At 43.8% G+C, this 25791-nt stretch overlaps 1 protein-coding gene across 2 annotated transcripts in view; it reads right to left on the reverse strand.

Annotated features, from left to right (window-relative positions):
* Positions 1-25791, reverse strand: part of LOC134352598 (synaptosomal-associated protein 25) — a 219318-nt gene that overhangs the window by 56156 nt on the left and 137371 nt on the right. For both annotated transcript variants that reach the window (XM_063059876.1, XM_063059874.1), the window contains exon 3: positions 22128-22169. In XM_063059876.1, coding sequence (XP_062915946.1) covers positions 22128-22169 — 42 coding nt within the window. The remainder of the gene's footprint in view (positions 1-22127; positions 22170-25791) is intronic.

Raw genomic sequence — 25791 nt, forward strand, 5'->3', positions numbered from 1 at the left:
CCTCAGTGAATACTTCTCTTCGATATTCACCAATAAGAGGGAACTTGATGATGGTGAGGACAATATGAGTGAGGTTGATGTTCTGGAGCATGTTGATATTAAGGGAGAGGAGGTGTTGGAGTTAAAATACATTAGGACAGATAAGTCCCTGGGGCCTGACGGAATATTCCCCAGGCTGCTCCACGAGGCGAGAGAAGAGATTGCTGAGCCTCTAGCTAGGATCCTTATGTCCTTGTTGTCCACGGGAATGGTACCAGAGGATTGGAGGGAGGCGAATGTTGTCCTCTTGTTCAAAAAAAGTAGTAGGGATAGTCTGGGTAATTATAGACCAGTGAGCCTTACGTCTGTGGTGGGAAAGCTGTTGGAAAAGATTCTTAGAGATAGGATCTATAGGCATTTAGAGAATCATGGTCTGACCAGGGACAGTCAGCATGGCTTTGTGAATGGCAGATCGTGTCTGACAAGCCTGATAGAGTTCTTTGAGGAGGTGACCAGGCATATAGATGAGGGTAGTGCAGTGGATGTGATCTATATGGATTTTAGTAAGGCATTTGACAAGGTTCCACACGGTAGGCTTATTCAGAAAGTTAGAAGGCATGGGATCCAGGGAAGTTTGGCCAGGTGGATTCAGAATTGGCTTGCCTGCAGAAGGCAGAGGGTGGTGGTGGAGGGAGTACATTCAGATTGGAGCATTGTGACTAGTGGTGTCCCACAAGGATCTGTTCTGGGACCTCTACTTTTCGTGATTTTTATTAACGACCTGGATGATGGGGTAGAAGGGTAGGTTGGCAAGTTTGAAGATGACACAAAGGTTGGTGGTGTTGTAGATAGTGTAGAGGATTGTCAAAGATTGCAGAGAGACATTGATAGGATGCAGAAGTGGGCTGAGAAGTGGCAGATGGAGTTCAACCCGGAGAAGTGTGAGGTGGTACACTTTGGAAGGACAAACTCCAAGGCAAAGTACCAAGTAAATGGCAGGATACTTGGTAGTGTGGAGGAGCAGAGGGATCTCAGGGTACATGTCCACAAATTTCTGAATGTTGCCTCACAAGTTGATAGGGTAGTTAAGAAAGCTTATGGGGTGTTAGCTTTCATAAGTCGAGGGATAGAGTTTAAGAGTCGTGATGTAATGATGCAGCTCTATAAAACTCTGGTTAGGCCACACTTGGAGTACTGTGTCCAGTTCTGGCCACCTCACTATAGGAAGGATGTGGAAGCATTGGAAAGGGTACAGAGGAGATTTACCAGGATGCTGCCTGGTTTAGAAAGTATGCATTATGATCAGAGATTAAGGGAGCTAGGGCTTTACTCTTTGGAGAGAAGGAGGATGAGAGGAGACATGATAGAGGTGTACAAGATAATAAGAGGAATGGATAGTGTGGATAGCCAGCGCCTCTTCTCCAGGGCACCACTGCTCAATGCAAGAGGACATGGCTTTAAGGTAAGGGGTGGGAAGTTCAAGGGGGATATTAGAGGAAGGTTTTTTACTCAGAGAGTGGTTGGTGCATGGAATGCACTGCCTGAGTCAGTGGTGGAGGCAGATACACTAGTGAAGTTTAAGAGACTACTAGACAGGTATATGGAGAAATTTAGGGTGGGGGCTTATATGGGAGGCAGGGTTTGAGGGTCGGCACAACATTGTGGGCCAAAGGGCCTGTACTGTGCTGTACTATTCTATGTTCTATGTAATAGACAGAGGGGGGTGGGGTGGCTAACTAGAATGGTTGTTTGGATTAACTGCCGGGTTGGGGGCGGGGGGAGAAATCTTTAAAATGGGTGAAGGTTTTGTTTTAATAATCCAAAAGTGCTGGTTATCACCCCTATATTCTTTCAGTCCTCAAAATGTTAATTGTCCATTTCCCCTCTCAGGTGCCGCCTGGCGCACTGACTTCCTCCAATAGCTCATTTCTACACAGCACAGGTAACCACAGGAAATACACAGACCAGGGAAAACACAGGCCTGAGAATACATGGACCAGGGAAAACACAGCCCTAAGAACACATAGACCAGGGAAAACACAGGCCTGAGAATCCACAGACCAGGGAACACACAGACCTGGAAAAGCATAGCCTGAGTAGATTTATTATCAACGTACTATATGGCACAATATACAACCCTGAGATTCATTTTCTTGTGGGCATACTCAATAAATCTAAGAAACACAATAGGATCAATGAAAGACCGCACCCAACAGGATAGACAACCAGTGTACAGAAGATAACAAACTGTACAAATACAAATTAAAATAATAATAATAATAAATAAATATCGAGAACATGAAGAGTCCTTGAAGGTGAGTCTGTAAGTTGTGGGAACAGTTCAGTGATTGGACAAGTCAGGTTATCCCCTCTGGATTCAGGAGCCTGATGGCTGAGGGGTAATAACTGTTTCTGAATCCGGTTGTGAGAGTCCTGAGGCTTTCGTACCTTCTTCCTGATGGCAGCAACAAGAAGAGAGCGTGTCCTGGGTGGTGGGGGTCCCTGATGATGGATGCTGCTTTCCTGTGACAACGCTCTGTGTAGACGTGCTCAATGGTGTGAGGGCTTTACCCATGGTGAACTGGGCTGTATCCACGACACTTTGTAGGATTTTCTGTTCAAGGGCATTGATGTGTCTGTACCAGGTCGTGATGCATCCAGTCAATATACTCTCTCTCTGGCTATCCATCCCATAGGATGATGATGGTTCCTTTCAGTCAGTTAGTGAGGTGATACCCAACTCCTCAGAAAGGCACAGCGTGTGCGTGAATGGATTTTAGGTGAGTAGGGGGTTGCACAGGTCCAGACCCACCCTCTCAACATCCCCTCCCGGATCCAGTGGCATGGTGGGGTCCAAGACGGCTGGGGGAAGTTCTGTTGCAGTGAATGGCCAGACCAAGCTTCGATGCTAGGGATGCCCTTTCCACGCTTCATGGCAAGTGTTTGCTAGATGGCCGTTGACCCTACGAGAGGGTTCATCCGCCCTTTGACAGGTCTTGTTTTTCGTCCTGCAGGGTGTCTAGCCACCCAGTCAATATACTACACATCTATAGACATCACCACACCACACATCGGTAGACATTTGCCACGGTTTTACATGTCATGCCGAATCTTCACAAACTTATAAGGAAGTAGGGGTGTTGCCCTGCTTTTTCATAGTTGCCTTTACGTGCCGGGCCCAGGAGAGACCCTATGAAATAACAACTCCAAGATATTTAAATTTGCTGACCACCTCCAACTCTGACTTCTCAATGAGAACTGGCTCATGGACCTCTGGTTTCTTCCTGCTGAAGTCAATAATTAGCTCCTTGGTCTTGCTGACATTGAGTAAGAGGTTCTTGTCGGAGTATCACTCAGTCAGATTTTCAGTCTCCCTCCTATATGCTGATTGATCACCACCTTTAATCACTGCCGATCGCAGGTCAGTGATCATTGAAGATTTCATCGTTGACAATAACAGCTCTTTAGTACTCGACCAGGTACGCCACGTGGGCTAGCTGCCTTCCATGGGTTCACCCTCCTGTAGGATAATCCCATGTTGGCCTCAGAGACTGAAATCATAGGTCATCAGGGGCTGTGGGACCTTGTGATGGTGAAAGTGAGCATAGAAGGCACTAAACTCATCTCGGCGTGAAACCTCGTTGTCAGCTTTGTCGCTTGGCTTCACTTTGTGAAAGGTGACAGCATTCAAGCCCCCACACAGCTGCAAGCATTGACTGTGATTCAAGTCTAGTCCAGAACTGCTGCTTTGTATGTGAGATGGTTTTCCGGATATTGTATCTGGACCTCTTGTATCTTACTTGGTCGCCAGACCTGAATGTTTCTGATCTGACCTTCAGCAGATTGTGGATCTCATGCTTCATCAAAGGCTTCTGGTTGTGGAAGGCTCTGAATGGATTTGTGGGGACACACTTGTCTATGATTGTTCTTTTTATAAAGTCCGTGACAACTGTGATGTATTCATTCAGATCCACTGATGTGTCCTTGAAAATGGCCCAGTCCACCAACTCGAAGCAACCCCGTTGTCACTTCTCTGCCTCCCACGACCACTTTTTTGAGTCTTGCTCTTTAGCCTCTGCCTATACAACTATATAACAATTACAGGACGGAAAGAGGCCATCTCGGCCCTTCTAGTCCGTGCCGAGCTCTTATGCGGATAGGAAGGAGCCAAATGATTCAAAATGCGATCCAGGCATGAAATGGTAGCCATTCCTAATCATAGTATAACAGTGGTTGAGTGTATTGGGACCCCTGGTGCTGCAGGTTATATGTTGATGATAATTGGGTAGAGATTTCTTCAAGCAAGCCTGACTGAAGTCCCTGAAAATGAATTGAAAGGTGTAGGGGTAGGTGGTTCCTTTGTTTGCCAATGGTAGCATACAATATCTCACGTATCTTCTAAACATCAGCCTGCATAAATTATAGACCAGAGTAAACACGAAAAGAGCCAAGTAGCCAGAAGAAACACAACCTTGAGTAAACATGGACAGAAACACAATCTGTCCAAGCAAATCAGGTTAGCAACGCAGCAAGAATAACAGACAACAGATCAGAATCAGAATCAGGTTTAACATCCCGGCATATGTCATGAAATTTGTTAACTTAGGGCAGCAGTACAATGCAATATATGATAATATAGAGAAAAAATAAATAAGTAAATCAATTACAATAAGTATATATATGTATATTAAAATGTTATATTAAAAATAGTGCAAGAACAGAGTGCAAGGTTGTTGCTGACACCATTCAATCAGCTGGTATATCTTGATTCTGGCATGGTCCTGGAGGACTGGAAGATTGCAAATATCACTCCACTCTTTAAGAAGGGAGGAAAGCAAAAGAAAGGAAATTATAGGCCAGTTAGCCTAACCTGAGTAGTTAAGAAAGTGTTGGAGTCTAATATTAAGTTTGAGTTTCAGAGTACTTGGAGACTAATGATAAAATAAGTCAAAGTCAGCATGGTTTCTGTAAAGGGAAATCTCGCCTGACAAATCTGATAGAGTTCTTTGAGGAAGTAACGAGCAGGGTAGACAAAGGAGAGGCAGTGGATGTCATTTACTTGGATTTTCAGAAGGCATTTCTGCCACAAGAGGCTGCTTAACAAGATAAAACCTATGATGTTACAGGAAAGATACTGGCATGGATGGCTGACAGGCAGGAGGCAGCAAGTGGGAATAAGAGGGGCCTTTTCTGTTTGGCTGCCAGTGACTAGTTGTGTTCCTCATGGGTCAGTATTGGGAGCGCTGCTTTTCACATTGTTTGTCAATAATTTAGAAAATGGAATTGATGGCTTTGCGACAAAGTTTGCGGATGATGCAAAGATAGGTGGAGGGGCAGGTAGTGCTGAGGAAGCAATGTGATTGCAACAGGACTTAGACAAATTGGAAGAATGGACAAAAAAGTGGCAGATGGAATACAGTGTTGGGAAATGTATGGTAATGCATTTTGGTAGAAGGAACAATAGTGCAGGCTATTATCTAAATGGGGAGAAGGTTCAAACATCAGAAGTGCAGAGGGACTTAGGAGTCCTCGTGCAAGACTCCCAGAAGATTAATTTATAGGTTGAGTTTGTGGTAAAGAAGGCAAATGCGATGTTGGCGTTTATTACAAGGGGAATAGAATAAGGCATGGAGATGATGCCAAGCCTTTATAGGACACTAGTCAGGCCGTACTTAAGAGTATTGTCAACAGTTTTGGGCCCCATATCTCAGAAAGGATGTGTTGTCATTGGAGAGAGGCCAGAGGAGGTTCACAGGGCTGATTCCAGGAATGAAGGGGTTAATATATGAGGAGCGTTTGGCAGCTTTGGGCCTGTACTCACTGGAATTTAGAAGAATGAGTGGAGATCTCATTAAAACCTACTGAATGATGAAAGGACTAGATAGGGTGGATGTGGAGTGGATGTTTTCTCTGGTTGAGGGTATCCAGAACTAGAGGGCACAGACTCAAAATTGAGGGGCAACCCTTTAGAACAGAGGGAAGTAGAAATTTTTTTAGCCAGAGAGTAGTAAATCTGTGGAATGCTCTGCCACAGACTGCATTGAATGTGGGGGCCAAGTCCATGTGTATATTTAAGGCAGAAGTTGACTGTTTCCTGATCAGTCGGGGCATCAAAGGATATGGGGTTGAGTGGGATCTGGAATCAGCCATGATGGAATGGGGAAGCAGACTCGATCGTGCTGAATGGCCTACCTCTGCTCTTATGTTTTATGGTCTTATCTCGCTCCTTATTGCCCTTTTTTATTTGTTTTGGCACCACTTATTTCATTTAACTCTTAGATATACATATATATGTACTGACTATAGCTCAGTTTTTTTTACTATATTATCATATATTACATATTACTGCTGCTGCATAACCACAGATTTCATGACATACGCTGGTGATATTAAATCTGATTCAGATTCTGATGTGAAGGTGAGTGGCAAATTCCGGGGAAGGGTGATGGGAATTTGAAGGATTAGTGTAGATAATGTATGAGATATGTTTGAACTCAGGTAGCATTTATGGGAGAAAAGACAAGCTGTTGTTTTGGGTTGATGACCTTGTATCAAAATAAAACTTATTACTTAGGCGACGAAAATTTGCATTAGGTAAATTATCATCGGAAGGGCGGGATGAGATAAGTCTCTACCGAAGAAGGTGTAAGGCGCACCTTCCCTCCCCTAGCCTGCAGGTCACCCTTAATCCTTGATGGATGGTCATACGAGCAGTTGGTGCAGATCACAAGTCCTGGTTATGTGACCACTGATGCCAGGCAGACAATCTCTGAGGAGTATTGATAATGACTGGGGTCACCCGTCTTGTAAAGACACTGCCCAGAAGAAGGCAATGGCAAACCACTTCTGTAGAGAAGTTTGCCAAGAACAATCATGGTCATGGAAAGATTGTGATTGCCCACATCACATGATATGGCAAATAATGAACGAGTGTCGGATTCATGCAGGTGGGTGCTTGATGTTTGAACATACAGTGTAACCAGGGGCTTATTTCCACCCTGTAAGATCCTCCTTACAACTGAACCTGATTCAAAATCATGTTCAATATTCAAGAGCAAATTCAGTTCTTTGTCATTCAACGTACACACCACCAAACAAAACATTGTTCCTCCTGACATAGGTGCACTACACTGTACATATATCTCACACACATAACTTTTAAAGTAATATTAACTCAAATAATAAGGTGCATTTACAACACAAGTTAAAAGGTAAACAGTATAATGCTACTGACGCTTGATACGACATGAGACCTGGGTGGAGGCAGGGAGTTAGGTCGTCTCACGGCCAGGGGGAAGAAGCTGTTTCCCTTCCTAACGTTTTTTGTCCTAAAGCTATGGTACCTCCAGCCTGATGGTTAGGGGCCAACGAGATTGTTGGACTGATTGGAGGGATCATTGACAATGCTATAGGCCCTGCTTACGCAGCACTCTTGATAAATATCTCATAAAGCAATAGAATTACACAGTACAGAAACAGGCCCTTCAGCCCATTGTCCATGCTAACCAGCGACTACAGGCCCAGAGCCTTCAATCATTGCCCCTACCATAGCTCTTTCATTCCTGGAATCATTTTTGTGAACCTCCTCTGAACCCTCTCCAATGTCAGCACATCATTTCTTAAATAAGAGTCCCAAAACTGCTCACAATACTCCAAGTGAGGCCTCACTAATGCCTTGTACAGCTTCAGTATTATATCTTTGGAATGTGGGAGGGAACTGGAGCACCCGGGGGAAAACCCCGTGGTCTTGTAGAAAACATACAAGCTCCTTACAGACAGTGTTGGGAAATGAACCCGGGTCACTGGCGCTGTGCTACCCTCAGCAACAAAGACGGGGCCATTTTATTTTGTGGAAAGGTGTCAATCTGATGAGATTGCAACGAGGTTAAGAGAGCACTTGAGTGAAAAGAATTTTGCTCAGTTATCTGGAACTGACAAAGTTTATGGAGACACACGAGATGGCAGACGCTGGAATGCGGACCAACAATCTGCTGGAGGAACTCAGCAGGTCGAGCGGCATCCATGGAGGGGGAGATCGGCCAGGAATTATCAACATTTCGGCTCAAAACTCTGCGTCAAGATTAAAAAGGCAGACGCCTCCACTGGACTTTAAAAGTACCAGGTATATTTGCTGTAACCTGTGAAGGCTACAGACCAAGGGCTGGAATGTGCCATTTGATTCAATAACACTCTCTCGGCTGAAACGACCTTAATGGGCCAGATAGCCTCTTACTGTGCTGTACGTTTCAGCGAGTCTGTGATTCTATCAATACTTGCAGAAATTTCTATTTTTACTTCAGCACTTGCGGATTTTGCATTTCCTTGCGGAAGGTATGGAGCCAGCTGTCTCAGTGCCAGCGACCGCACGGCCTAGTCACTGCAGGGATCGTGGCACCATCTCTCTGTTTCTGCGGTCACACTGCAGGTCTGCGCTGAAACAGCAGCCTGGCTTTTCACTATGTGCTTTAGCTGCAATGTGTGAGACAAAGAGCTCAGAGCCTCACACAGACCGGGGAATTTATAGAAATACCTAACTCCGTTTAAATATAACTTTAATTCCGCACGTCCTTTGTGACAGGGAAAAGTTTACAAGCTCCCTGGTGGGTCAAACATCTGAGATGTGTCACCTGTTCAATGGGAGTGATTGCTCTTTCTCTGCGAATGTTTAAGTCATTGTTGGTCTGTATTTTCCTCACCGTTCTTAGCCAAGGCATCATTAGGTCTGTACATTGAAATATCCAAATTAACACTCAGTGGCCACTTTAATAGGTACACCTGTTATGCAAATATCTAATCAGCCAATCATGAAGCAGCAACTCAATGCATAAAAGCATGCAGACATGGTCAAGGGGTTCAGTTGTTGCTCAGACCAAATGTTTATGTATTTCACTGTATTACTGCTGCAAAACAACAAATTCATCAACACAATGCAGTATTAAAAATCTCAACATTTCAGGAACTGCTTCTTCCCCTCTGCCATCAGATTTATGAACAGCCCGTGAACCCATGAACACTAATTCTATTTTTGAACTACTTTTTTTTTATATATCGATTTCTTTTTGCAATTTATAGTGTATTGCACTGTACTGCTGCAACCATATCCATTCATCTAAGGTCTTAACCTTTGAATACATTCAATATCCGAACATCTACAGTCATCAAAGGTGAAGATTTCAAAAGATTTCCAACTTTCTGTATCAAGGGTGCACAGTGGTGTAGTGGTTAGCACAACACTTTACAGCACCAGAGACCCGAGTTCAATTCCCTGTGAAGAGTTTGTATGTTCTCCCCGTGACTGTGTTGGTTTCCTCCGGGTGCTCCGGTTTCCTCCCACAGTCTAAAAACGTATCGGTTAGTAAGTTAGCTGGTCATTGTAAGTTGTCCCGTGACTAGGCAAGGGTTAAATCGGGGGATTGCTGGGCAGTGTGGCTCCAAGGGCCAGAAGGGTCTGTTCAACAGTGTATCTCAATAAATAAATAAAAATCAAATAACAATTTCAGTTATAATAAACCCGATTCTGATTCACCACTCTTTCATCCTTGCTTTTTGAAGTGTGCTGCTCGTTTATGTGTTAAAAAATAAAAAAAAACAGAATTTAAATGATGTTTGAACTTGGAGATATTGCAGTGGGCAACTGCAGGGACGGAGATGATCACATGATCAATAATTAGAGCTATCAGGCTAATCACAGATTTGAAAATCAGGGATAACTCTTGGACTAAAGTAAGGATAACTTGGCCTCCCTAAGGTTTTATGCTGGAGCTGGACACGAAGAGCTGCTGAAGTGGATAGCTCCAGCAGACTGTGAAACTGCCATACTGCAATCCAGTCTCTACAGGCTCTGTGTCATAAGAAGAGCATGAAGGAAACACGGTGTGCTCTTTCAGGCTCGGGCGAGCAACAAATCTTTCATCTTTCCTTTATTAATTGGGCTGCTCATTTATACTGTATATCAAAAATGACAAGGAGATTTTAAATCTGCCTACAGGAAAGACATCAATAGGATTACAAGAGTGTAGAGAAAATATACAAGGATATTAGAATCATAGAAAAGCACAACGCAGAAACAGGCCCTTCGGCCCATCTAGTCTATGCCAAACCATTTAAACCGCCCAGTCCCATTGGCCTGCACTGGGACCACAGGACTCCATATCCCGACTATCCATGTTCCAATCAAAACTTCTCTTAAATGTTGAAATTGAGCTCACATGCACCACTTGTGCTGGCAGCTCGTTCCACATTCCCACCACCCTCTGAGTGAAGAAGTTTCTCCTATATTGTCAGGACTTGAAAACCTGAGTTATAGGGAAAAGTTGAATAGGTTTGGACTGTATAAGGGGAGATTTGATAGCGGTATATCCAAATGCTAAAAGGCCTGAACAAATTAGATATGGCAAAGTTATTTCCCTTGGTAGAGGAATCCAGGACAAGAGGGCACGACTTCAGGATTGAAGGACGTCCGTTTAGAACAGATGTGGAAAGATTACTTTGGTCAGAGGGTGGTAAATCTGTGGAATTTGTTGCCACGAGCAGCTGTGGAGGCCAAGTCATTGGGTGCATTTAAGGCAGAGATAGATAGGTTCTTGATTAGCCAGGACATCAAAGAGTATGGGGAGAAGGCAGGGGAGTGGGGATGACTGGAAGAATTGGATCAGCCATGATTGAATGGCAGAGCAGACTCGATGGGCTGAATGGCCTAATTCTGCTCCTATATCTTATTGTCTTATATAAAATTATGAGGGTATAGACAGTATAAGTGCTAGCAGGCTATTTCTGCTGAGGTTGGGCGAGACTACAACTAGAGGTCATGGGTTAAGGGTGAAAGGTGAAATGTTTGAGGGGGAGCTTCCTCACTTAGAGCAGGGGTCCCCAACCACATTTATGCCATAAACCAAAACTATTGAACAAGTGATCCATGGAGCCCAGGTTGGGAACCCCTGGCTTAGAGGGTGGTGAGAGTGTGGAACGAGCTGCCAGCGCAAGTGGTGAATAGTTTTGATTTTAACATTTGAGAGAAATTTGGATAGATACATGGATGGTCTGGGTGTGGGTAGCTGCGACTAGGCAGAATGACAGTACAGTACAGACTAGATGGGCCAAAGAGCCTATTTCTGGTTGCAGTGCTTTAAGATTCTATAACGAGAGTAGGTCTTGTCTGGGAGCCTTGTACATTAGCACCGACAAGGAGATAAAATTATACTGTCAGCTGCCGGCATGAGCTCTCACAAGGTGTACTGGTGTTTCACCCGTTAATTCCACTCTGGTATTTGTATCTTGCCTGAGAGCTGTTTATCGTGAAAGCTTTTGATAACATGTAAAATAGAATCCAGTTGCAGGTGTAGAAGTGGGAGCTGCCCTCCAACAGATCCAGTAACACTTTCAATGAGAGAACAGAAATCCTGGCCCTCGGTCACCAATCCTCCCTGGGTAATGAGGGTGCCACCAGACACCGAGTTGTTATCATATTGTAATAGAGTCACACCGCAGCAGAAGAGGCTGTTCAGCCCATTGTGTCCATGCTAATCTTCCAGGATACTAATCCCATTTAGATTAGATTCAACTTTATTGCCATTGTGTCGAGTACAGATACAAAGCCAATGAAATGCAGTTAGTATCTGACCAGAAATGCAAAGAATAGTGTTATTTACAAAATAACTGTGAATAAAAAGCAAGTGCTACAGCACACAAATATAGAAGTACTGAGACAGTACAATATGGGTGCAATACTGCTTAGCGGCATGATTCATAGCCTACTGTGTCTTGATGATTCAGGTGCTCATTTAGATCATTCCTAAATGCCGTGAAGTACCTGGGCACCAAGGCAGTACGTTCCAAAGTCCAAAGTTCAATGTAAGTTTATTACCAAAGTACATATACGTCACCATATACAACCCTGAGATTCATTTCCTTGTGGGCACACTTAATAAATCTATAGAATAATAACTATAATAGAATTAATAACAGACTGCAGAAGGTGACAAACTGTGTAAATAAAAAAAAGAAATAATAAGTCGTTGTGGCTATCCCTCGAGGTCGAGGATGATGGTCTTCGTTCTGTTGATCTACTTATGGGCTCTCAAGTGGCTTATGAGTCCAATCCTGGCTTTGAAAGTTCTTCCGCATTCAGGACAGGTAGTTCCAGATGGCAGATCAGGCTTTGGCTGTTGCTGCCTCTCTTTCCATTTTCTTCTCTTTTCTTCGAATTCTGCACATCTGTTGGCTTCGAAAGTTGCTGTTCCTTCTCAGATGGTGGCTTGCCAGAGTTTCCTGTCCTTGGCATTGGTTTCCCAATTGTTGATGTCAATGTTACATTTCTTCATGTTGGCTTTTAAGATGTCTTTGAATCTCTTCCGTTGTCCGCCTCTTTTACATTTGCCCTCTTTAAGCTGGGAGTAGAAGATTTGTTTCGGCAGATGTTTGTCTTTCATCCGAACAACATGACCGCTCCATCTTAGTTGGTTCTTGATGATGTAGGCTTCAATGCTTGTTGTTTTTGCTTCATTTAGCACACTGACGTTGGTTCTTCTATCTTCCCAGCTGATATTTAAGATGTTTCGAAGACAGCGTTAATGGAACTTTTCAAGTGCCTTCAGATATCGTCGGTATGTTGTCCAGGTTTCTGATGCATACAGGAGCGTTGGGATTACCACTGCTTTGTACACTAACATTTGGGTGTCTGTTCGGATGTCACAATCATGAAAGACTTGTTCGGAGACGTCCAAAAACTGTTCCAGCGCATTTAAGACGATATTGGATCTCATCATTAAGGTCGACATTGGAGGAGAGGTGACTTCCAAGATACGGAAAGTGGTCCACGTTTTCCAGGGTTGTTTCGCCAAGTTGAAATGATGGCTCTATCCGATTTGTCTCAATTGGTGACGGTTGATAGATGATCTGAGTCTTCCTGGAATTGATGGTAAGTCCAAGTTTCGTGTATGCACGGTTGAAGGCAGTCAGAATCTGTTGTAGGTGGTTTTCTGAAAGAGCTGCAACACTGTTGTCATCTGCGTATTGGAACTCGATGAGGGAACTCGTGGATGTCTTCGTTTTGGACTTGAGACGGACAAGATTGAGAAGTCTGCCATCTGTTCTGCAGACAATTTCGATTCCTGGGGGTAGGTCGCCCTTGATAATGTGGATGATTGTCGCAATGAAGATGGTGAACAAAGTTGGGGCAATCACGCATCTCTGTTTTACTCCTGATCTAACTTGAAAAGGCTCACAATTACTGTTGCTGACCATAACTGTGGCAAGCATGTCATCGTGGAGCAGTCTCAGGATTCGAGTGTACTTGTCAGGGCATCCATAGGTAGAGAGGACATCCCATAGGAGTTCCCTTGATACCGAGTCAAAGGCTTTGGTGAGGTCAATGAATGCCATGTACAAGGGTTGAAGTTGTTCACAATATTTTTCTTGTAGTTGTCGCATTGTGAAGATAATGTCGATTGCTCCACGTGATGGTCTAGAACCGGCTTGTGTCTCCGGAAGGATCTTCTCGGCTAAAGGCTTGAGCCAGTTGTTCATGATGCGGGTGAGGATCTTTCCTGCTGTTGCTAACAGGGAAGTTTCATGATAGCTTCTGCATTTGGATCGATCGCCTTTCCTTTTGTAGATGGTAACGATTGCTGAGTCTCTAAAGTCTGCTGGTACATCTTCATTTATCCAGATCTTGATGAGAAGTTGATGCAGTTGGTAATGAAGCGGGTTACCTCCAATTTTGTAGACCTTGGCTGGTATTCCATCGAGTCCAGTGGCCTTGTTGTTTTTCAAGGTTTTGATGGCTTCCTTGACTTCTTCAAGTGTTGGTATTTTGCTTAGAGAGTCATCAATGGGCTATTTTGGAATGTTGCTAATCACATTCCTGTCAAATGAGACGGTTTGATTTAGAAGATCTTCAAAGTGCTCCCTCCATCTAGAATTGATGTCAGCATTGCTCTTCAGGATGGTTGAACCATCTTTGCTTCTGAGCAAAGATAAATAAATAAATAAGCAATATATATCAAGCACATGAGAGGAAGAGTCCTCAAAAGTGAGTCTATAGATTGTGGGAACAGTTCAGTGATGGGGTGAAAGAAGCTGTGTGAAGTTATCCCCTCTGGTTCAAGAGCCTGATGGTTGATGGTTATTCCTAACCTGGTGGTGTGGGCACAAACGTGTTGGGCAAAAACATACTTTTGATCCCTTCTAAACCTTATACCCTAAATCAGAGTGGGTCCACGGCATATAAAAACGCATTGTTGTTCATGGTGGGTCGATGGGCCAATTCCTGTGTTCGAGGATCGTCACCTTGTCATGGTGGAGAGGCTTGTGAGTTCCTGGGATCCTGACAGCAACACCACACCATCTGAAGCCTGGCTTCCGGTAGGGTGAGGTTCCAGACAAGAACGATCCAGCCAAGACCTCAGGGGTGGCAGAAGATGATGACACATCACATCAGCACTGAGGGCGGAGTGAAGGGACCACATCCGTCTTGCATTCCATGTCACTGGAGCCCGGCTTGATCTGTCAAGGACTGTGTAGTGGCTGCCCGTGCATCAGCCTCCCCACATTAAGCGAAGTCAGGCACAGACTTTCTTCATTAAAGGAATAATGACTTGGGAGAGCATCACACTCAACCCGTGATCGCACAAATCTTTGCTCTGACTCTGGCGTAAGAAGGGAAGATGGGTGATCATTTTCACAATCTGCTGATTTCTTCCGTCAGGGCACGGGCACAACATCACATTCAGTTCTCGTGAAATCCCTCTCATTCGATATTTACTTGTCACACTCATTCACAAAGATTGCCCGCTGACACAGAATTAACGGGAGATCAGGGTGAAGAAGAGGCAGTCACCACGATCAATAAGCGATGCCAATGGTTCAAAAGAGAAGAAATGATAACCCTGCGTGCCTGCTCTATTCACATATACCGTTCATTTGTTCAGTATGAAACCACACTCCCCGAGAGTCTGCAGACACTGCAGGAGAGGTCAACAATGAAAAGGGCTCTGAGCACAGAGATTCACAACATCTAATGGTGATAGAGAACTTTGAACATCCCGAAGGTGCCTCACAGTAGTAGATGTCCGATACATTGCATCTCTGAGCTGCAGACAATGTGCAAGCTTTAAGGGAAATAGGCAAGGAGAAAAATGTCTATCTGTCTAAGATTCAATCCATTTATCTATCTACTTATTTAGCAATACAGCCGTTCCAGCCACACCACCCTAGCAAACCCTGACAACTCTGAGTTAACCCTAACCCACTCACAGGACACTTTACAATGACCAATGAACTTACTCACTGGTATGTCTTCAGACTGTGGGTGCAAACTGGAGCACCCGGAGAGAGCCCGTGCATTCCGTGGGATAGATGTATAAACTCCTCGACATTACTGGCTAGGAGAGCCATTTTATTGAAGTGGAAGGATTCTAATCCGCCTATGGTCTTTTACTGGCTCTCCTTCATTATGTCCTGTTTAAGTTTAGAGAAAATAAGACGTCGGACATTTGATACGTCCTTTAAATTTGAGCAAATATGGCAACCTTTTATCCAATATTTTCATTTAATTTGATTTATTACACTTTCAATCTTTTTTTTCCCCAAAAGTCTTAGATTTGATCAGTAAGTACTTTAACCAATTTCCCCCGGGATCAATAAAGTATGACTATGACTACTTTTTTGGTCATATCCTCAAAATGGACTGCCCAGTCCCTCTTTTTTTGTTTTATTAGAGTGCAGTGGGTTTTTTTCTTTTCATTTAAAATCCAATGTTTTTTTCCTTTCTTTTCATAAACTGGTAAAAGGAGAATTGTTATTTTCTTCTTTTATTATTATTATATATTTTACACTAGTATAACATTATCTATGATTTTGACAACGTTTATCTTAATCTTGGTTTATAATGTAACTGATATATGCATTTGAACTAATTCACCTCTTGACTGTATCTTTGCCTTTTTAAAAAATCAATAAAAAGATTAATAAAGAAAGGATGTACAAACTCCTTACGGGAGGGTGCTGGAATCGGAGTCTGGACTCCGGAATGGCCCGAACCTCAACAGTGTTACACCAACTGCTGCACGACTGTGACACTCGCCACTAAGCGACTGTACAGCCGATGGTTTCAGCCATGGTTTAGGAAGGAAAATCCTGTTTTGGGGACCTAGACAAACGAATAAATAGAAAGGAGGGGAGAAGACACCAGAATTCCCCCTTCCTTCCCAGTCCCGCCCAAAACGTCGACTGGACTCTTTTCTATAGATGGTGCATGGCCTGCTGAGTTGCTCCAGTGTTTTGTGAGTGCTGAGTGCAATACTCCAGTTGTTTTAAAGGGACATATCTTTACGAGCTTTTGTAAATAGCTGACGGGGGAAGATATTATGGTGCTCTGGGGATGTGGTCGACAGCTCAGCCCAGTATTTCTAGCGGCCTGTGCTACTTATTCTCATTTTAAAAAGCTTTCATGGGATTATGGCGAGATTTTCAAGTTCATTTCTTGTCACATTTTAGCTCGGGTAATACACTTGTTCGCTTGTGTGTTTGTGGGTCACCCCGACTGTGACCGGAGTGTGTAATAATCACCTCCCCCATCTCTATGTGACTGAGTTGGCTCTCATTGAGCAATGGCACTCTGTTAGTCCTTCCAGATGATCCTCAAAATCTGTAGTAAAGATCTTTGGTTCCAGGGCTTTCTGGTGTCTACAGTAGGTGGCCTGTGATTCAGCTCCATATGGTCATGTAGGGAGAACGACTGCCCCGTAGAGAAAAAGTTTTGTTTGGACCTGTAGGTCGTGGTCTTCACATACACTTTTCCTTAATCCTCCACTTGCACTACTCAGGAGGTGGTTGATGTCTGAGTTGATGTCTGCTTTCGAGAAGAGACTGCTGCCAAGGCAGGGAAAGAGGTCTAGATTTTCAACAGCGATATCGTAAACTTTTATGGACAACTGGAGAAAAAAGGCTGGCTGGGTGCTGGCTGACATCGGACCCGAGACTTCTTACATTCAAGGCAAGGCAAGTAATGCATTTGCAAGGGTGCCTGCTCTATGTGCACTCCTGTTAAGAGTAACATTCTCGGATCTTTGCTTGGCCAGTCTGCACTTGGAGGATCTCTGGCCAGCTCAGGTTTTGCCTAAAAATATTCCCCTTTCGGTGCGAGGAGCTGTGATGTCAGGGCAGATTTGCTGGTGAGTGCATAGCATGTTTACTTTCCATTCCTGCGGCCTGTGATCTGGGCTGTAAAGGGAGATAATCCTTCGCACACAAAAGAAGAAAGCAGGGTGGAAAAATATACATGACTACGTAGAACAAATTCTATTGTCATCACTAATTAAAACAGAAAACACAGGAAACACTTTGCAGATCACAGAACATAGAAATGATAAAGGGCCCTGGGCCTGAACTGCTCGCTGAGGATGCTGCCTGACCTGCTCGATGCTCCATAATCCCATTATGGAAATCTTGAGCAACGCACACAAAATCCCGGAGGAACTCAGCAGGTCAGGCAGCATTGCCGGAGAGGAATAAACACTTGATGTTTCAGCATGATATTCTTCATCAGGACTGCAAAGGACAGGGGCAGACGTCAGAATAAAGAGGTGACAGAAGGGGAAGGAGTACACCCAGGCAGTTGAGAGGTGAAGCCAGGTGAGGGGTGGGGGAAGGTTGGTGAGGGGGAAAGAGGAGATGAAGGTGGCTGTCACTAGACAAATTTTCAAGTATTTAGTCAGAATGAATCTCCCGAAATTTACCATGGACAGTGTAAAAGGAAAATCACTAACAGAAATCATGTTTGCTTATGTATTTATTTAGAGATACTGCACGGACAAACCTTTCCAGCTCAACACGTCGCACCACCCAGCAACCAACCTATTTAACAGTAGTCTAATCATGGGACTTGGGTGTATGGGGTATCTGGGGAGAGGCAGCACCTCTGGTGAGGGGGTTTGTCGTGTCCATTCTGGGGCAGCTCACTCACCTTTGGTCCCCACTGGACACTGAGCTCTCACCTGTGGCTCCAAGTAACTGTCTGCACGTGAGAGCAGCCACACCCCGGTACACCGCTTCGACAGGTGGGCTAAACCAGGTGAGGGTAGCCGGCGGCCACATACCCCAGTGAGACAGGGACATGCCTGTCCTAGCATGCTTAGTCAGCTGAAGTGGACTGGGCAGATGAGATCACAGTGAGATCCAACAGCCAGGAAGTCGGTTCTGCGACACTCCATGGAGAGCGAAGAACTTGACAAGACACAGAAGATGTCCACAGCAGCCAAGGAAAACCTCAGTCTGTGATGAATGTTCATACCACCGGACCCAGAGATTTAAGATCGAGAGAGCGGGACTGCCCCAGTGCGATGGCTTATCAACTTTAAAAACTCTCCCGCTCAGCTTAGTTGCCATCGTCGGACCTGATGGACAACCACCAATCACAGGACAACTTACCCACTAACTGCTACGTCTTTGGTTCTGGAAGGAAACCGGAACACCCGGAGGAAACCCGCGTGGTCACGGGGAGAATGTACAAACTCCTTACAGACAGTGGCGGGAATTGAACTAGAGACTCTGGAACACTCTGAGCTGTGACAGTATCATGCCAGCCACTGCTGTGACTCTCAAAGAGCAGCCGAGATGGTCAAAGCCGTTTGACCAGGTACAGGTACAGGCACTGATTGGAATACGCCACAGCAGAACAGAGCGGAGGCATGTCATTTCAATATTACGTACACCTGACATTTCTATCGCCTGACAAGACTCACTGAGTGATGGCCAGGCGAGCAGCACGAACCTCCCCTTACTGAGCCAGAAATGGGGAAAGAGCTGGCAGATTGAACACAGCGCAGGGAGGTGTATGATCACGAACTTCGGTAGAAAGAATAAAGGCAAAGCCTCTTTTCTAAATGAGGAGTGAATTCAAAACCCAACGGTGCAAAGGGACTTGGGAGCCAACCCAGCCCCTGTGGAACACCTCTAGTGTAAGTTGTTTGTATACTTCTATCAAATCTACCCTCAGTCTTTTAGGGAATAAAGTTCTAACCAATTCAACCTTTCCTATAACTCTGGTCCTCAAGTCCCGGCAACATCCTTGTAAATGTTCTCCGCACTCTTTCAATCTTATTTACATCTTTCCTTTAGGTATGTGACCAAGACCACACACAATACTCCAAATTAGGCTCTCTACGTCTTATACAAATTTAACATAACATCCCAACTCCCGTACTCAGTAACACACATCAAAGTTGCTGGTGAACGCAGCAGGCCAGGCAGCATCTATAGGAAGAGGCGCAGTCGACGTTTCAGGCCGAGACCCTTCGTCAGGACTAACAGACTTCGTCAGGACCTTTGTTCCCGTACTCAGTACTTTGATTTATGATTGCAAATGTGCCAAAGGCTTTCTGTATGGCCGTATCTACTGTGACACCGCTTTCAAGAAATTATGGACCTGTATTCCCACATCGCTCTGTTCTTCCATACTCCTCAGTGTCCTACTGCTCACTGTGTAAGACCTGCCCTGGATGGTCCTCCCAAAGTGAACACCTCACACTTGTCTGCATTAAATTCCATCTGCCATTTTTCAGTCCATTTTTCCAGCTGGCCTAGATCCCACTGCAAGCTCTGACAGTCTTCCTCACTGTCCACTACACCCCCAATCTTGGTGTCATCCGCAAATTTGCTGATCCAGTTAACCACATTATCATCCAGGTTCCTGACATACATGACAATGGATCCAGCACTGATCCCTGTGGCACATCACTAGTCACAGGCCTCCAGTCAGAGAGGCAACCATCTACTACCACACATTTCTTCCACGAAGCCAATATCTTATCCAATTTACTACCTCATCCTGAATGGCGATCGACTGAACCTTCTTGACTGGCGTCCCATGTGGGACCTTGTCAAAGACCTTGCCAAAGTGCAGATAGACAACATCCACTGCCTTGGCTTTATCAACATTCCTGGTAACTTCTCGAAAAACTCTACAAGATTGGTTAGACATGACTTGCCATGCACAAAGCCATGCTGACTATCCCTAATATGTCCCTATCTATCCAAATACTTATATAGCTGGTCTCATATCTTCCAATAACTTTTCCACAACTAATGTCAGGCTCACTAGCCTATAATTTCCCAACTTATTCTTAGAGACGTTCTTAAACAATGGAACAACATTAGCCATCTTGCAGTCCTCCAGCACCTCACCCGTGGCTCAGAGGTGCTGCTAGAGCCTGACAATTTCTGTACTAGTCTCCTGAGGGAACACCTTCTCAGGCCCTGGGGATTTATCCACTCTGATTTTCCTCAAGGCAGCAAACACCCCCTTCTCTGTAATCTGTATAGGGTCCATGACCTCGCTGCTGTATTGCCCCACACCTATAGGCTCTGTGCCTGTCTCCGGAATAAATACAGATGCAAAAACACTCATTTAAGATCTCCCCCATCTCTTTTGCCTCCACGCATGGATTACCATTCTGATCTTTCAGAGAACCAATTTTGACCCTTGTAATCCTTTTGCTCTTAACATATCTGTAGAATCCCTTAGGCTCCTAGAGCAACGTCATGTCTTCTTTCAGCCTTCCTGATTTCCTTCTTAAGAGTTCTCTTGCATTTCTTATACTTCATAACTACCTCATTTGTTCCTGCCTGCCTGTGCCTGCTATGCAGCTCCTTTTTCTTAAATAGGACCGCAATATCTTTTAAAAACCAAGGTTCCTTAAATCTTTTATAAGACCATAAGATATAGGAGCAATATTATACCGTTCAGCCCATCGAGTCTGCTCCATCATTTCATCATAGTTCATCCATTTTCCCTCTCAGCCCCAATCTCGCACCCTCTCCCCGAGTCACTTCATGCCCTGACTAATCAAGAATCTATTAACCTCTGCCTTAAATATACCCAATGACTTGGCCTCCGCAGTCACCTGTCGCAACAAATTCCACAGATTCACCACCCTCTGGCTAAGTAAATTCCTCCTCATCTCTGTTCTTAAAAGATGCCCCTCTATTGTGAGGCTGTGTCGTCTGGTCTTGGACTCCCCCACCATAGGAAACATCTTCTCCACGTCCACTCTGTCAAGTAACAGCAGAGACTGATACAGTTTGGCCCCAGAGGCATCGCAGGAGTTGTCGGTCAACATTAAGCTCAATGTAGGACTGTCTGAGGGACTCCAGCTCCTGAGTTTACCCTTGGCATTTACTCCCCGTGAGTGGGTATAGCCACAAGGCAGTGGAGATTGGAGATCAGTTTTCCTGCTCCTAGATGAGTTGCTAACCACGGCTGTCGAGCCCCATCTGGTCGAAACACCAAGTCTGATGCCAGCAACCCACCTTTGCCCCTTATCCTGCCAGTAGAAACGGTTGCACCAGGGTTAGTAGCCACACGTGAGGCCAGGAGCTGGACTTGGTTGTCAGAGGCTATTTGAGACACACGCCATTGGGAGCATTTAGTAGTTAGTGGGAGCATGTCCCCATTACCAGCCCCGGCTGTAACAAATTTATAGAAATATCATTCTGTAAACCACTGGTGGGTGCGAACTTCTATCGAAGTGTGCGTATAATAGACATCAGTGTCACTGCCAGCAGCACGTTAAACTAGTGGTGAAAAAGCATCTACTTTGACAGATCTTGTCTAAATTACTCATAAAACATACTGCAACCTTCTAACATTGAACCACAGGCATAAAGATACTTCTTTATCAATGTGTAAAATACAATAATCAGGGGTTCTTACTCTTTTTGATGCCTTTGGCAGTCTAGTGAAGCCTAAGGACCCCTTCTCAGAATCACAGATTTAAATACATAAACTAAAATATATAGGATTACAAAGGAAACCAAGGGTATTGAAATACATTATCTAAATGTTAAAAAATGAATGTGTGATTTAATAGTGTATGTAATTATTAATGCAATAAGTAACAAGACTAAACATTTAAAATACAGCTAAGTTAAAATTAAACTTTGTTTTTTACAGATATAGCAGAGTGAAGGTTGTTGTTGTTACTACTGTACTGCGAAATCTATGGTGCTTTGTTGCCTACGTTCATCATTGAAGGAAATGCTAAATTTTGGTTAGAGGTTAGTGAAAATAAAGATGTAAATATTTTTCTGTCCAAGTTCATGGACCCCAGGTTAAGAACCCCTGTAGTAAATGAAGATTGTGGACACTGTACCTCTTCCACCAGCTGTAGCATACGACGAGTGCTCTCCAGGGACTGTGGGGAGACAGAGAACAGAGAAACACACAGTTAGGTCACTGAATCCAACAGTAGAACATCAGAACATTAGAAAGTTTTTGACAAGAACAAGCCATTCGGCCAAACAATGATTGGCAAATTCCTATTCACATAGTGTGTTGAAATAACTATAGCGTTTAGATTGGAAAGTCCCCAATGAACTACTTACTCTCAACTACACAACTAGGTAGTTTGTTCCATGTGTCCACATCTTGCTGTGTAAAGAAATGCTTCCTGATGTTGGTCTGAAATGTCCCTTTACCCGTCTCCACCTATGGTCCCATGTCTTTGATGATGGATTAAATGTGAAGTAGCAGCTGGCATCCGCATTACTTATACCCTAACAACAGGAATTCTGCAGATGCTGGAAATTCAAGCAACACACATCAAAGTTGCTGGTGAACGCAGCAGGCCAGGCAGCATCTCTAGGAAGAGGTACAGTCAGTTAGTCCTGACGAAGGGTCTCGGCCCGAAACAGCGACTGTACCTCTTCCTAGAGATGCTGCCTGGCCTGCTGCATTCACCAGCAACTTTGATGTGTGTTGCTTATACCCGTAATGATTTTTCAACACTTCTATTATGTCTCCTCTCATTCTTCGTCTACTTAGGCTAAAAAGATTTAATTCTTTCAAATCTTTCTTCATAGCTCACAACCTGCAGACCCGCAATGAGTCTAGTTGCCCTTCTCTGAACTCTCTCCAGGGCCTTCACATCCCTCACACAATATGGAGACCAACATTGTAGTCAGTACTCAAGGTGTGGCCTCACAAGCACATTATACCATCTTAAAGAGAACGTCTTGACATAAGCTCCACTGAGCACATTATATAACCCAACGTTCTGTTAGCTTCCTAATCACTTCTGTACATTATCTAGATGTTGTTAGTGATGAGTCTACCAGGACACCCAAATCCTTCTCATACAGAGCCCTTTTCAACTCAATACCTCCTATTGTATATTTATATCCATTATTTCTACTTCCTGTATGTACTGCTTTAAATTTACTTGCATTAAATTTCATCAGCCATTTATCTGCCCACATCTGGATCTTGTTTGGATCTAACTGTTTTGATTCTGCTGCCTGAATGTTATCAGCCCCTCCCCCTAATTTTGTGTCAGCTGCAAACTTTACTAGTTTATTTGTCATGTGTTTATCCAAATCATTAATGTAAATTAGAAACAGCAGCAGCCCCAAAACCAATCCCTGTGGAACCGCACTTTTAACATCTTCTAGGTGTGAAAATGATCTTCTCACCATAACTCATTGTTTTCTGTTTGTGAGCCAATTCTGTGCCCATTCGCACACCTTACCCCCAATCCCTACCTCCTGTAATTTGATTATTGACCTCTTGTGGGGTACTTTGTCAAAAGCCTCTGAAAGTCCAAGTAAGTGACATCAACCACTCTACTGTTATCATAAATTTTATTGCCCCTTCAGAGAACTCCAGCACATCACTATTACATGATTTCCACTTCCTGAACCCATGCCTGTTCTTATCAGCTGCTTTTCCATCTCATTCTTTATTAAATGTTCCCATTATCTTGCCTACAATACACATTAAGCTTACTGGTCTATAGTTACCAGGGTCAGTGTGGTCACTTTTGTTATATACCAGGACAATGTTAGGCCATTTCCAGTCCTTAAGGATTTCACCAGTCGTCAATGACTTCTGAAAAATACATGCTAGGGGTTTGCATGAAATATAATCACAGACCTCTTTAAGCACTGACGTTGTATATGTTGTCTGTCCCTGGATATCTAACTTTCAGCCTCTTCAACTGAAGCAGTAACTCACTTTCTAAGATCCCTAAGTCACTTAAAACAATCTTCTTTTTCTCTACACTTACTGGCATATTGCTAACATCTTTGCAGGTAAATACCTTAGCAAAATATGAGTTAAGAGTATCTGCTATGTCCTCTGCATAATTTAACACCTCACTATTATTCCTAATATGCTTAATTTCCTCCTTGACTTTTCTTTGAAAAAATCTCTTAGGATCAATCTTAGTATCATCAGCAATATCCTTCTCAACCTGTCTTTTGGCAATCTGAAATTCCCTCTTGTCTGGAGCTCTCATATTTTCATATTCCCTATGATTAATATCATGACTATTTTTTCTGTATTCCTTATATTCTTCAGTAATTTTATCTATATCTTTATTCATCCATGCAGTTGATCTATTGTTTTTATTGCTTCACTCGACCTTGGGTATGAACATTTCCTGCACTGCGTGTATTACCTCTTTAAATCGGCCCCATTATTCCTCAACCGACTCAACGTCAAGCAATTCCTTCCAGTTTATCTTATGAAGTCTTTGCTGCATCTGCATAAACTCTGCCTTTCTGAAATTCAATTTAATGGCTTTGGTTTTTACTGATATACTCTCCTAAAAAAAACTTGAGACTAACATCACTACGATCTCTTTTTCCTAAAGGCTCTACAACTTCCATACTCAAAATTCTATCCTGATTGTTACAGAATATCAAATCTAGACAGGCCTCCGCTGTTGTTGGTGCATTTACATACTGGGTCAAAAACAATCATTCAACAACTCAATGAATTCACTTTCCCGTAATCCATTAGTCACAGGGTTCTCCCACTCAATATTCAGGAAATTAAAGTCACTCATGACTATAACATCACCCACAGAACTTGCTTTTATTATATTCTGATAGAGTTGTTTATTAAAATCACTATCAGCATTAGGGTTGTCTACAACATACACCCAAAGCCCTTCGAGTCGGCTCTGCCATTTCATCATGACTCATCCAGTTTTCCTCTCAGCCCCAGTCTCCTGCCTTCTCCCCGTATCCCTTCATGCTCTGACCAATCAAGGATCTATCAACCTCTTCCTTAAGTATACATAAAGACTTGGCCTCCACAGCTGCCTGTGGCAAAGAATTCCACAGATTCACCACTGATAGCTTTCAAGTCTCAGCTAGTTATCTTCACTAAGTGCTCCATTTTACCAGTAATGTAATGTAAAGACTGTTCCCCCAGCTTATCACCACTCTGCACAACTGTGGTGACTGCATCACGGCGGGGATGCGGAGGAATTGAGATGACTGCGAATTGAGGGGTATATATTGTTAGGGGTCTAGAATACTGTGAAGGTAGCGTCACGAGAGGCTGCCGATGCTACAATCTGGAGCAACATGCAAATGGGTCAGGCAGCCTCGGGGGAGGGGAATGGACAGCTGACATTTCAAGTCGAGATCCTCCATCCGGATGGAAAAATAGAAGGGACGTAGGCAGTATCAGAAGGCGACAGGGAAGGGTGATGCAAAAGCTGGTAACTGTGAGTGGCTCCTCATCCCACATCCCAAAGTCATACATTGATAGGGTTAGTACCCACCATAGATGGCCCCAGGCTTGTGAAATGGGGGAGTTGAGAGTCAATGAGGATGGAATAAAATGGGGTTATTGCAGATTCAGTATTCATGCATATGTCTGTTCCTACAAACATTAGAACTAGCTTCCCCTCTCTCTCACATTCTTATCAGTTTCCTGTGCTTTAATTCCGTTCATTACAACTCACTGGGGGTCTGCTTCCTAGATCGAGTGACTGTTGTCTAATTTTTTTTTGACTTATGGACAAA

The sequence above is a fragment of the Mobula hypostoma genome, chromosome 10 (genome assembly GCF_963921235.1).
Source record: "Mobula hypostoma chromosome 10, sMobHyp1.1, whole genome shotgun sequence".
In the NCBI taxonomy this organism is placed as follows: domain Eukaryota; kingdom Metazoa; phylum Chordata; class Chondrichthyes; order Myliobatiformes; family Myliobatidae; genus Mobula; species Mobula hypostoma.